Source organism: Salminus brasiliensis, chromosome 19 (assembly GCF_030463535.1).
Source record: "Salminus brasiliensis chromosome 19, fSalBra1.hap2, whole genome shotgun sequence".
In the NCBI taxonomy this organism is placed as follows: Eukaryota; Metazoa; Chordata; class Actinopteri; order Characiformes; family Bryconidae; genus Salminus; species Salminus brasiliensis.
In genome coordinates this window covers 30,984,830-30,999,174 of record NC_132896.1, presented here as the reverse complement: position 1 = coordinate 30,999,174, position 14,345 = coordinate 30,984,830, and the positions used below count along the sequence as shown (strand labels likewise).

General features: G+C 43.0%; 1 protein-coding gene across 3 annotated transcripts in view; it reads left to right on the top strand.

Moving 5' to 3' along the window:
* Nucleotides 1-14,345, top strand: part of fstl5 (follistatin-like 5) — a 178,200-nt gene that overhangs the window by 78,432 nt on the left and 85,423 nt on the right. For all 3 annotated transcript variants that reach the window (XM_072664010.1, XM_072664009.1, XM_072664008.1), the window contains exon 5: nt 13,578-13,774. In XM_072664010.1, coding sequence (XP_072520111.1) covers nt 13,578-13,774 — 197 coding nt within the window. The remainder of the gene's footprint in view (nt 1-13,577; nt 13,775-14,345) is intronic.

Sequence of the window (14,345 nt, the reverse complement as noted above, 5' to 3'; positions counted from 1 at the left end):
AAAATGACCACAACTGATTCGGACACAGCAGACCAATTATAAGTAAAATGCCCTCAGACTCTAAACACTCGAAGGTGAATGTGGACTTGCATCCCAAAATGCTCGAAACTTGACTTAGACTCTAAAGACTCAAGAGTCAATGTGGACTTGCAACCTAGAAACTCAAGACTTGACTCAGACTTGCACCCCAACGAATCAAATCAACTTGCACCCCAGATATTTGAAACCTAGCTAGGACTTGCATCATTGAGCCTCAAAAATTTACCTTGATAGTTGACTTGAACTTGCATCATAGAAATTTTAGGCTCACTTCAGCCTTGCATCCTAGACTTGGCTCAGACTCACACTCCAAAGACTTGAGAGTCAACTTGGACTTGCAACTTGGAGATTTGAGGCTCAAAGACTCACAAACCAACTTGCATTATAGAGACTCAAGATCAGTAACTTGTTTGTTTTGTGTTCATTGTTGTTCGCTGATGCTCATCTACTTTAAAAAACAATTGTGCAAACAGTCTGTAACGAAATATATATTTGCATCTAAAAGAAATCGTCCTGCAAATAGGTAGAATATGTGGTCATAGTCCTATGTATTTGAACAGAGGATTGTTGCAGCATCTAGTATTTTGTTAAAATGTCAATTTATCAGTAGCACTTCAATGCAGGACTGGCTGTGATCAAGCAGCACAGTACTTCTAAATACATCACACCCAAAGTTAACAAAGAATGCCAACTGCTGTTTAGCTGCCTGTTTGTCATTCGACGGTTTTGCAGTTCTTCAAAGCAGCCATTCATCAATCTTAATTAAGTATGCTGATTCATGCTGTATTCTGATTCTTATGGTGAGTTTGAATTATGTTCCATCTGAAGAGCCCTGAACTGCAGTATGCTATAAAATTAATTAGTGGGTGCAAGTAAATTCTGTGCAAAACGTGGGTGGGTGCAAAACGTATTCCGCTGATACATAAGTTTACCTTGCAATTGTTTTTTTTTGTTTGTTTTTTTGTTTTTTTTAGAACAAGGCATTGCATTTGTGAAGGATTTTTGCTTTGTTAGGGTTCTCTTATCTGCCATCCAAAAACACAAATCCAAGTTTTTTGGACTTGGAAATTAGCGCTTAACAGTCATTCTGTTTGACAATCGAGCAAACATAATTCAGAAACTTCAAGGTATTTCAGGGAAGATGCATCTAATAGTGCTCATAAGTAGTTTTCTATGTTTGTCACTTGTAAATGGAAGACTATCACGGTCAGCAACCAATTACTTTCTATGAAGCATTCAAGCATTTGCCAGAAATTTTTACAAAACGCCAAGTCAACACTCAAATCTTTGGATTTGGTGAGTCCTGGTGAGTCTTGAGTCTCTAGGGTGCAAGTCTGAGTTGAGTACCTAAAGTAAGAGTAGAGGTCTTGAGTTTCTGGGTTGAGAATCTCAAGTTTTTGCAGTGTGAGTCCGAGTCATGTGGTGAGTCTTGTGTGCAAGTCAGGCCTTGAGTCTATCAGGTCCAATTTCAAGTGAAGTCTCAAGTCTCTAGGAAAGCTGACACTGACTCTTAAGTCTTTAGGGTACAAGTCTCTAGGATGCAAGATAAGTTGCGTCTCGAGTCTCTGAAGTGCAAGTTCAAGTCAGATCTTAAGTTTCTGGGGTGCAAGTCCATGTATTTTGTTGAGTCTTTGGGGTGTGAGTCAGGGTTAGGTCTTAAGTCTCTAGGATTCAATCTGAGTTGAGTCTCAAGTCTCAGGAGTGTGAGTTCAGTTCTCGAGTCTCTGGGGTACAAGTCCAATTATTAAGTCTCTGGGGTACAAATCTGAGTAAAGTCTTGATTCTCTAGGATACAAGCCGAATCTCAAGTCTCTAGAGTGTAGAGTTTAAGTCAGGTCTTGAGTCTCTGGGGTGCAGATTTGGGTCGAGTCTCGAGTCTCTGGGGTGCAAGTCTGAGTCAAGTCTTGAGTCTCTAGGATGCAAGTCTTGATTCTTAAGTCAAGTGTACATGCAAGTGAACTCTTGGGTCTGGTATGTGAGTCACAGCTGACTCCTGAGTCTCTGGTGTGCAAGTCAGAGTCGAGTTTAGTTAGTATACCATTTTAATGATGCACAAATGTGAATCTCTACTAAAAACCTGTGAGGTTTGACCTCAGAAAAATCTGAAAAATCTGCCTGAAGAACTGAACTTTAGGGCTAGTCTGTTGTATATATAGCAAGAATGCTTGCTGGCATAATGCCTAATAATATGCATAATAATACAGCTATTTTAGACAGTTTTAAAGAAACAGGATTTAAAACTTAACACATTTAAATAAAACTTGCTCTCATATTTTTTCTCAGTTTTCAGATTTTGCAAGTCTTACAAGTCAAGGCGAGTCGAGTCATGTATCAGTAAACATGCAAGTCCCAATCTCAGCCAGAGACAGAGAAAAACAGCAGTTGTCAATTGTATCTGAATGTGTTCCTGTTAGTCTGTTTGATATTTGACTGTTTAACACAATAAATAGGCCTCTGCAAATCCAAGATTCCTCAATTTTGCATGCAGACATCAGAACAAACATCAGAGAGACTTGTCCTCAAAGTAATGTTCTCTTTCTTTTTACTTTCTCCTTGCACTCCCTCCCTTCTCACACTGTCTATTTTCCTTTATTCCTCAAGGCCTCAAACGGTCTTTTGAGGAAACATCAGCATGTCATGAGTTCTGATGGCTCCACAGCTTTCCAGAGATCAGAAAAACTCAGATTACCATCAGTTATTATTTTGGAGCAGCCTCCTGTTTCAGTCTAAGGAGCCGAATGTTTATGAAGGTCAATTTTCGTACAGATGCTGCCCAAAGAAAAAGAATTACGTCTTGTTTCAGAGTGGTGGTGGAGGAGGAGGAGGAGGTGTTTGTACAGGGCAAGCTCTCCTTGAAGAGTGACATGCAGAGGGCCTCACTGATGTCTTTATTTGCCTGAATTAAAGCCCTGTTAAAGCGACCACATAGAAACATGAGTGAGCGCTCTGCCAATACCCCCACAACACCATTCATCACCACACACACACCTGACTCCACAGCTAGCCATGAGCAGTTCTGGAGCAGTACTGCACCAGGACCGGATAACTTCCCCACCTGAAGCAGACCTCACCAGAGTCCGCCTGAAGTGAACCCCAGACCACTGATTTCTAAAGACAAATTCACAGATTATGTGTCTACAAATGTTGAGTCCTTTAATTAGAAGGTTCTTTAATTTAAAAACTGTAGAGGAACCTCTTAATGTGCCATCTATTTATATACTGGGCATGTCCTCCAGTCATTGACACTCACCATCAGCGTGTCGTTGTGTCTCCCAGGCTACCTCCTCTTACAGTGGTTGACTGGTTAAATGCTCTAAACTGTAAATGTAAGTCATGCAAACATGTAAACATGAGCCTGCATGTGAATCTTTGGTCCTAGGAGAGGTTGTTTGAACCAGTTCACGGACTGCGGGATATGCAGTATTTTTAATAGGTGAGGCATCATGTGAGGGATCTTCTTCTTCATCATTCCAAGGCATTCATCATCATTTCCTCATCATTACAGTCCCTCTCGCTCTGCTCTGATTTGATCATAGGCATAGCTCCTCATATCTCCTGCTGAGCCCTCTACTCACTTGTCCTCCATCATGTCAGCCCGTACGGCCAACAGTAACACGCTCCCAGTCTGCTACAAAGATTTCTATATTTCTATTTCTCCGTTTCTCAACTCCCTCGCCCACTGATATGATCACAAAGGTGTCTCTTCTCTCTCCCGGTCACTTGTCCTCCATCATGTCATTACACAAACCCACTTTTGGAGCAGGACTACTGTAATGAAGACCAGCAGGGGATCTCCTAGACTCCACTATGAGAGAGAAAGAAATGATGGGTAGACAAAGGGAACGGAGGAAGGGGATATGAAGAGGATAAATAGACTCTCCTGACATGGTAGGAAGAGTGCAATGTAAAAATTGCTGTAAGTAACCGGCCATTTTCAACAGTACTATTCTGTTTAATTCCACCAGTTTATCCAACCTGCTTCCCCCAGCAAAACAGCTAGTCTCTAAAAACTGCCGTAAGATTGCCAGTCCATGTGCTCGTTTAGACTTTGTGCTCAAGATACACTCAAGTGTATTTCCCTCGTTAATTGGCTGAAACAGCAAATTAACAGACCTCTTTAACCACGCCGTCACATAGTCAAGTCAAGTCAAGTCAGATTTATTTGTATAGCTTTTTACAACTGTTGTCATCACAAAGCAGCTTTACATAATTAGTCATTAGTAAAAGACATAAAAGAAATAACATAAGAAGACATGAAGGATCAAAGACCCCCAGTGAGCAGCCAACGGCAACAGTGGCAAGGAAAAACTCCCTCAGAACTGGAGGAAGAACCCTTGGGAGGAACCAAGACTTACAAGGGGGACTCGACCCATCCTCCTTTGGTCAGAACTATTTAAACATTATTAATAAAAATGACCAAACCATCTATACTGTTAAACTGCATAATTATAATATATTAATAATGATTAATCATAATATATTAATCATGCTCATTTAGACTTTGTGCTCGAGATGTATCAAGTGTATTTCCACCACCCATAGCAGACCAGCGGCTCACCCGCCTGCCGCTGCTGCCTGTTTGGTGGCCGTGTTGAAACCTAGATGGACTTGTGGCTGTCTGCCACTATTAATATCACCACTATTAACTATCTGCTGTATCTGGTTTGGTAATTTTTATCATTAATGTTTAAATTGTTCTGACCAGAGGAGGTCGGGTCGGGTCCCCCTCGTGAGTCTTGGTTCCTCCCAAGGTTTCTTCCTCCAGCTCTGAGGGAGTTTTTCCTTGCCACTGTCGCTGTTGGCTGCTCACGGGGGGTCTTTGATCCTTCATGTTATTTCATCTTTCTTCTCTGTCTCTGTCCTTTATTAAGTACTAATTATGTAAATCTGCTTTGTGACAACAACAGTTGTAAAAAGCTATACAAATAAATCTGACTTGACTTGACTTGACTTGATAACCATGTCAATTTATCTGAAACTGTATATCAGAACATGATAAAGCCACTGTGAAATAACTGGAAACCCCGCTGCCAGTATTCTGTCAACCTGTCCTTGAGACACAAGGTGGGTTATTATAAGGCAGTGCTTTGCCAAAATACTTCACTTCTTGATGAGCTGGCTTTGTCCAAACCAGACAGTCCTTTCTAGCTCCACACATTCACAGTGTAGCTACGTGAACCGACAATATTTCTCAAGATATCAATGACGTCTTAAAACAACCCTCATCTCACATCTGTTTGGCTATTGAGGACAATACAACCTGTAATACCACTGTGAAGTCTCTTGAGTCCACAGTCCTCAAATCCATATCTGTAGTTACAGTGCTACTGGCAGGCACAGTCTTCTCTAATCATTGACTGATCACTGGTACTTGCAGATCAAGCTCTCTTTAATAGCTAATCCAGGGGAAACTGTGGAGATAGGAATGTTATGAAAGTTATCTCTTTTCTCTCCATGGTATCCAGGGAGACCACAAGTGCCTGAAATGGCCCAGTTTTAGTGTGTAAAGTCTCTGCATCCCATGGGCTTCAGGAGGAATGAGAGTCCCCACATGAGAGCGAGAGAGTATTGTTCTTTTCCAAGATTAGCACAGAGATAACAAGTCCGCGAGCCGTTTTAATGCTACTGTCACCTCCTGTCTGAAGAGCAGCCCCAGCCAAGTCTGCTGGCAGGTAATGAGCTCCTCAAAGCTGCTGCTACCTCCAGGAAGCGAGGGATCACAGATAAAGGGACCTGGGAAGGGAAAGAGAATAAAGCGACCCTGTGACAGGAGAAAGAGGAGTGTGCAAATCAAATTACGTCTGGTACAGGAGGCAGCGGGGTTTGCAGAAGCAAGCAGGAGAGATGCCTGGGCTTGTGGAGAAAATTCCGTCCAAGAGTGAAGGAAAGTGTTGCAACTGAGGGGCATAAACAGTGTCAATTAAATGACACCACTCGAGGGCAGATGCTGAAAGAGAAAACTCGCAGCAGCCACAGCAGCCACGGCACGCCGGGAGAACCCAAATAATACCCTTGCAGAGAGTTGGAGGGTTGCCATCGGAGAGGAAACCCACAGGCAGGTGAGCTCGTTATTGAGCACACAGTCTGCAGAGGTCTCCAGTGGGACCTCGCACTGTAGGGTGGCCAGGCATGGTGGAGAGGTGCAGGCTTTGTTGCCCAGCGCCTGCAAACATCCCATTAATAAAACATGGCCGGATTTCAAACGCAGCCTTCCCCCACCTGTGGGACGCTCTGAAAAATGTAGAGAGAACCAGAAGGTGCATGAAGAGAGGATGAGGGAAACTGGAACCAGTGGCTCAGCACTGTGCCTCAGGAACTGAAGAGTTGTTGCCTTCCCAGGGCACTGAGTTGGCCAAGGCGTCTTAACATGGTGCAGCACTGGAGGGCTGCAGGTTGTAGGGTTATTCTTCTTCACCCTACTGCTGAAGTTGTGCTCTTGAACTAGATACTTAACCTTGGGCTAGTGCATCGTTGCCCTATTACCCTGCGCAAGAACTTTGGACAAGGGTTGGAAGGTTGACTCCTGGGCTTTGGTGCCACTGAATAAAAGGGACTAGGAAAGGAGGTTGCTCTTTCATGAGGCTTTTCTGCTTGATCTGTTTCAGGTCTGTGCAGTTTTCTGTGCAGTATACTTGGAGATAGTGAGCGTTCCTTAGTAAAGGTGAAGCCAGTTCCATGCTCCCAGGGTCGTCCGGTAAAAGAAACATCGAAACTCAGTCCACTAGGAGAAGTAATATGTAAGTAAAACATGTCATCTGAAGGAACAGCCAGCGAGATATCAACAGAGCTTTCTGCCGTCTTTTCTCGTTGGCATTTATTGAATTAATTAGAAACTCAGTGGCCTGTGCTGCTGCTGCCAAACAGAGAGGAAAAAGATGAAGCTTCCTTTTTTCCGTGGCTCGCTCTTCTGGGTCTACTGGTTCCTTTGTGCTTCATTTAAAATTTTAAACACATGTTTAAACAGATCACTTCAGGCTGCTCTCGCAGTTGGCATGGAATTGTTTTCGTTGGTGCAGCTTGAGGACGCTTTTAGATTCAATTCTGAGCGAAGTTTGGCATCCGTTGAAGCAATCGCCAAATCTGTTTGATAGTTCCTTGTATCGTTTCCTTGCCAGTCATGTCTGGGGCCACTTGTTGCAATCCCAGAGTGCTTTCTTACTACTTAGTGTTGCATCAAGAAGCACTTCATTCAAATCAGATAAGCTGGTTTTATCAGATTCTGCAGATCTATAGCTTGGGAAACTTTGGGGAGACACTGCTATTTGTGCATGATTAGCAGAAGGAAACGGGTACATTGGCCTGACTGGAGGGCAGAAAGCCTCCAGCATTAGCAAAAGGTCTACCAAGAAACCCGTGTCTGCGTTTTTTGCTGCCAGTTTCAGAAGCAATGCCACATCTTTCTCTTCTTTCCACTCACCGCCACCAGTTTGGTTCTGCTGGTTGCCCGAGGGGAGATTGGTTCCACCCCTCTCTGAGAGAATCCACATGTTGCAAGTCCCTACACCAAAGACTGTGTCTATCAACAACGATTTTAGCTTGTTAACATTGCTCCTCATCTTATTATTCATTATTGGTCAAGATTAAATTTATGCTTTATGGTGCTCATGTCTTCTGGTAGGACTAGTAGAAACATTAGCTTTTGACCTCTTGACCTGGTACTGGTTGAATACACACACCACTTTCATTCTCTAAAGGCCAGAGCACACCGTCCAGATGAACATGAAGGAACAAGAACAAACACAAGTGTTGGGTTGGTGTGTCATAGCTACTTGGGAAATGTGTGGTCATATTGGACATGCTGAATTGTCCACAGTTCAACAGTAGAAAAGCAGCAGGTAATTTAGTCTCAGTCATTTTCTCAGAGGACAACAGAGACAAACACAGACATGGTCGATCCAGATGGGAATCAACGTAGCACACACATGGCAGGTGAATTGGCCATGCACAGTTGCTCGTGGGTACGAGTGTGTTTGGTACCCTGCAATGCACTGACTCCCTGTCCTGGGGGTATATGACCCACCATAACCCTGGCCACAAAAAGGTTTTTACTGGAAAACAAATATTTGAGCCCCATCATTTGTAGTTGTGTACTTTGGAAATTTGGGAACAAATCTTTCCAAAACTGGTGAAATACTAGCACTATTAGTATCCCTCAAGACACTGGGGGGCCTAGGATTGTTCACCACCTTCAGGTACAAGGTCATCACACATTATCCAAGCCTCACCGAAGACTGTGACTAGCAGAATTCTCATCAGGATGGTCAACCAGCTGTAGCAGTGACAGCCCATCACCCCAGACAATGGGGGGACATGCGTGAACAACACTGTCACACCTTCAATTATGCAGTAACACACTCCGATGGAATGCAGGACAGTCAGTGGACACCTTGTCATTACTAATGGGGCATTGCACATGCACTCCCATACATCTTGACTGAAATGAGACAGATATGCAGCATCAGTGATGGATTCATGATAAATAGCCTTAGCGCTATTACTGTCTTACGTGTGTTTAGAGGATCAGTGATTGTGGAAGACTGGACAGGAAGGATAGAATTGGATTTACATACAAACACACACACACACACACACACACACACACACTACGACTGCATCCTGCTTTTGTTGGAGTAACTGTCTCTACTGTCCAGGGAAGAAGGATTCTGAAGGTAGCATTGCTGTGAGGGTTTAATTTGATTGCAAAACAGGAACATTAGTGAGATATATATATTTTTGGATGATCACCACGCCACCCCTCATCCCAAAAGTACTGGATGGAGCACCAGCCATCATTCTAGGGAACACAGTTCTTCCACTGCTCTACAGTTCAATGCTGGGGGGCTGTATACCCCTCTAGCCCACGACTGGCATTAGGCAGCATGGTGCCCATAGGTTCATGTTTATCTACTCCAGCGAGTCCTATTCTATTCTATCTGCATTTGCAAATCTGTGTCAGCATCTGTGTCTGGACACTGGGCTGGACAATGCTTGTGAAGACTCTGTAATGCTGCGTAACTCGTCATATTAGTGTAAAATCCTGTAGGTTTTTTTATGACAGTGACAATATGGGACTTTCTTATATATATATATATATATATATATACATCAGATTCAAAACCTTGATGCTGCAAAGCCAAGAACGGGCCACCCCCTCCGTACTTGATGACTATGGTCAAAAGCCGATCTGCACCAAGAGCCCTTCGAGCTTCAAGTACGGCTCGGCTCGACCCGCCATCCCTCAAAATCCTCGGAAGACGAGCATCCAGGCTTTTTCCTGTCCAGCACCGAAGTGGTGGAATGAACTTCCCCTGGGTGTCCGAACAGCAGAGTCCAACGCTCGCTGTCCTCAAACCCAGACTGAAGTCCCTCCTCTTCTGAGAGTACTTGGACGAATAGCAGAGTTATCTCCTTACTGACTTGTGTTTAGTAGAGTCTAAACTTAGAGGCATCTTTGAATTATTAGTCTATTTAAACTAGCTGAGGTATTTCTTGAGTAAATTGCAAAGCACTTTTGTAAGTCACTCTGGAGAAGAGCGTCTGCTAAATGCTGTAAAGGTAAAGGTAAATGTAAATGTACACTGACAAAACATCAATTACAGCCTCTTGAACTCAAACTGAAAAGTTCCAAAAGTGGTCAACTCCCTTCCTGAAGGTCTGAACGCTGGATATAAAGACTACAAGGTCCTTTAAAACAAACAGTAAACAAGCATGCTGGAGTGTGTTGGAGTGTAATCTGAAGAGCACTTAGACTCATGATTATAGTATTCAGTTGGACCTTTGCGATCTTCACGTGTATACCCTGCGAGGTTGATAGATCATAGCAACACTTCACATCGGCACGCCTGGTAATGATGCATAATGCAATTTTCCATGCATGGTAAAATCGCTAGTGATAAAGGAAGAGCTAATTAATTCAGCACGGGACGTTTTTTTACGGTGAGCATGACTGTGCTTTAACTGCTCCCATAGCAACCCACTTTGCAGCGGTACAGACATTAGGACCTTCTATACAAGAATCAACAGAATATGTGTAATAATTTAGGTCCCCCTCATCATGTTCAAAGTGGAAGTGTGTGAAGTCCTGGTGAGACACACACACACACACCACTGACCTTCATTTCTCTTGGGAAAGGGAGAGACGGCCATTTATCTTTTATTCATTCTGCCATTTCTGAGGAAGGCAGCTTTTCTGTCACTCTAGGCTGTCAGAGTAGAGGCCATTCGCTGATGTGTGGCATTCGGTGCTCCACACACACACACACGCATATATATATATATATATATATATATATATATATATATATATATATATATATATATATATCATGTTCATGTCTCACACACCCACACATACTTGTTTTTATACAAAGTCAGCATGAAAGGTCATCAGTGGATCTCGTAGTTATTTTATTTATATATAGTTAGTTTTCTCCATGGTTTGAACCCTGTAGCTGCTCCTCTACACTATGTAACTAATTCTGACCAATAGAAATGCTCTAAATTACATGCAATACACTCTTATTTTACACTGATTTCTATTCAGAGTCACATTTTGCTTTCTTCTGTATAGTCACCATTTTGGAGATACATGTTTTCAGTGGCCAGTCACGCTTTACATACTTAAGTATACAAGAAAGTCCCATATTGTCATTGTCATGCAAAAACCTTGTATCTCCATGTATGCAGTTTTTTCTTTTTGAAATCACTTTAATGTAGCAGTATCATATGGTAAAATCAGGGCCCTGGTACAAGTTATGCTACTTATTAAAGTCCATATAAACCAGTAAAGTTCATCATTTTATCACATTGGGGCTCCCATGTTCTAGTCTTCAGGGGGGGTGGGGCATACTAGCAAAAGTCTGTTTTAGCAGAGGAACAAAGATCAAAAATCAGGAAAAGTGAGGTTAAACAGAGCACCAGCACGACAGAACACACTCAAACTAACAAAGCAAACTGAGCCGAGCAGCAAATGCACAGAGTAGCTAAAAAAAAGAGGGATAGACAATTAAGTCAAACAACACTGAGCAAAGACAAAAGAATCCGGACATATTTATTCCCCGTAAATACACTGACCTCAGACAAGAAACACTGAGGTGCAATGACAAGCGGGAGTGTTTAGCAGGGGTGTATAAAAATATTGATATATCCAAGTATCCCAATAATATGTCTTGCAATACTGTATCGATCATCAACATGATAAACAGAGCTCAAATAATAGACTCACAAAACTGCTTCAACCCAGTGATACTGAGGGGCCTCCGGTCCTGGACTCCTCTTTTTAGGTCCTTCCACAACATTTGCATTGGCTTGTATCTCCACAGTAGTAACTTAACGGGAGAAGGCCACATCAACTTGTACTGAAAGTTAATCTAACATAATTAATTGATTAATTAATTAATTTGTGTCAATTTGGATATATAATTCTAACAGATAGTAGGTAACAGGAAATTCCCATCCCTCATAACCTTAACGTCCATTTTTTTTTTAAATCACTTAAAAAAATAACTTAGACCATTTTTCTGGTTCTTATATTTTAGGCCAGCCCTGTTTTTACTATAAAATCATAAGGAACACACTTACACACAACACACACACACACTCTCTCCCTATCTCATACAGACCTTCATATCAGAAGCAGGTAAAACAGTAATGTGAAGCTCTGGCAGTCTTGACATCTGTCAGTGAAACTGCTCACACAGTCCAGAGAACCCAGCTGCTACCTTTTCTCCCCAGCTCTCTTTCATTCTTCATGCTTTTCATTCTGCCTCTGTGCTTTTTGGGCCCAAGAGACAGAGCAGTGACTCCAACAACCCAAACTCCAGCTAGTGTCTGGAAAAAAAAAAAAACACAAGAAAAAAAAAGAGCCCATCATCTAACTCTAGGTAATGACGAAAATGTTGCAGTGGCTTTGAAGCTCCACTTGACAAGTTTTTTTCTCTGTGTGTTTTTTCGTATGTACTCAGTTGTAAGAGTTCTTTCAAGTGCTCAACACCTTTATTGTGGCAGTTTTTGACATTTTCTTGCTAGAATTACCCATGTTGCAGTTCTTCGCCGGCTGTCTGTCTGTCTGCGAGACGTGGAGCGGCGCTGGTGTTGATGTGGCTTTTTGTTCTTATGTGAGGGACATGCTGATTGAAGTCAGTGTGTTTGCTCTGGTGCAGCGACGAATAAAACTGTTTTGTTATTTACGTGGCTTTAGAGCTAACACACTCATATGTGGAGAAAAAAAAAACAAGCAAGTGCCTCAGATTCAGTCATTTTCAGTCCTGGACTTGGACAGTCTTGACAATAATCCTTAAATGAGCGAATCTCTGCTCAGATTTTGACAGTTGGCAGCACTGAGAGTAAACAGTGACAAAGAATTCCTGCTGGCATTTCACTTCAACCCTCCTCCGGTACCTCGGCGCCACCACACTGCCAATCAGCAGAGTTTCCTTGAGCAGCCAGATCTGTAATACTGCCAATGTAGCTGATTTCTGATTGACTTTTTGTTGCCAAGGCAGTTTAGGTCAGTCAGTAGCTGCTGGCCTGGGACAGAGCGTTGTAGGTTGTTAGCCTGTAGTCCAGTAATTACAGCCCCACACAGCGTAGAGCAATCACACTGCAATCTCACTGTAGAGTGAGGCAAACAATAGTCCATCCATTTTCATTGAAGGTGCTAAAGAATGCATTTATTGAGAAACGTCAGTTTACACTTTACATGTCCGATAGCAATACTGATACTGCAAGCTGGCAATCCACTACCGTTTTCTGGTATCACTTTACTTGGATGGGCCATTATAGATGTCTCGTAGATGCTCACCTGACATTCAGCTAACATCTATCTGGATGTCTACTAAATGCAGTTGAATGTAAATGACTGTCTGTTGAATTAGCCTAGCATGGATACCCACGTGTCTCCCCAGGTATTGCTTCTTCACGCCGCCTCATGTTTTGAGTCACCCTTGCCCGGATCAGGCCTCTGGAAAAGCTGTGTATTGACCTATTTTCCAATACCTAGCAGATGTTATGGGCTTCTCTCCAGTATTCACTGCACAGATTTTGCCACATCATACTTTTGGCTAGGTCTGGGTCTGTGTACACTCGGGCGAGTCAAGACTGTTATGTTGAACAGTTTAGGGGTTTTAGAATAAGCCTGCCTTACTGTTTTCCCAGCTAACAAGTCCATGTGAGGCCTGTATGGGAAGCCCAATTGGGAACCAGAACATTTTGTCCCCAGGTTCCAGGTTGGCCCCACATATGGATGCCCATCAGGGTCATTGATGGGACCAGGAGGGGTTAAACATAGGCTGCATCTGAGGTGTACACAGCACATGGGACCAAGCTGGGCTGTAATGATGAGGCTCAGTTGGGAAGCCAATGGGCCTCATGCATATACAACCCTGGAACCCAGCTAGCCCACATTCCTGCTGTATGAGCCTCACATGAGCATGTTGGCTGGGTTGGTTCACAACTGTGTTTCGGTACGTTTGTTCCATGTGGTGAGCTCTCATTACTCATTACTTCATTGTTTCTTTCTTCATCTCCCTTTCTTACAGATGATAACTGTCGTCTGGGTGACTACAAGAAGCTGAAGAGCAAAGTTTTGGACCTTCATGCTCAGCGGTATCTGGCACTAGGTGGCCGGGACAGTTATGAGAAGGACATGGCCTCCAGGAAGCACCTGGTGGACCTGATGTTCAAGCGCTTCGATGCAGATGGGAGTGGACGAGTTGACAGCAGTGAGCTTTCACAGGTAATCGAGAAGAAATTACAATAAAGATCTACTGATATTTTGGAATGTGTACAACAAGACAACTCTGACAACAAGATGCTAGCTTGGATAGCAAGATGCTATCCAAAGTCTAAGACTATTCCTTACCCCCTGTACCCTTCAGTCAGCCTGAACGGACAATGTATGTGACACGTCGCCTGTTTATGTACTGGTTGCTGAGCGTGTCATATTTTCGGTCTTTTAGAGTAGCGGTGACAGGTTAGCGAGTACCAAGCAGCTTTCCTAGCCCTTCGCTGTCAAAGGGTCAGAGCTGAGAGCTCCCAGGACTATGTTAAGCGACATGTTCACAGTGAGGTGCTTCTAAACTTCTAAAACAAACCGGCCTTCGAGAAACAGTTTTGGACATGTGAGTTCCTGGTCTTTGAAAAATCACATGTCTTGAAAATGAGGTTCAAACGCAGTCCTAGCATCCCTGCTGTTAACTGATGAATTATGAATATTCTGGCTTGGAGTGGGTTTGAACTTCATTTTGGATGTGCATGTGAGCTATCGACCATTGCAATACAAGATTTTAGAAAAATGATGCCTGCAC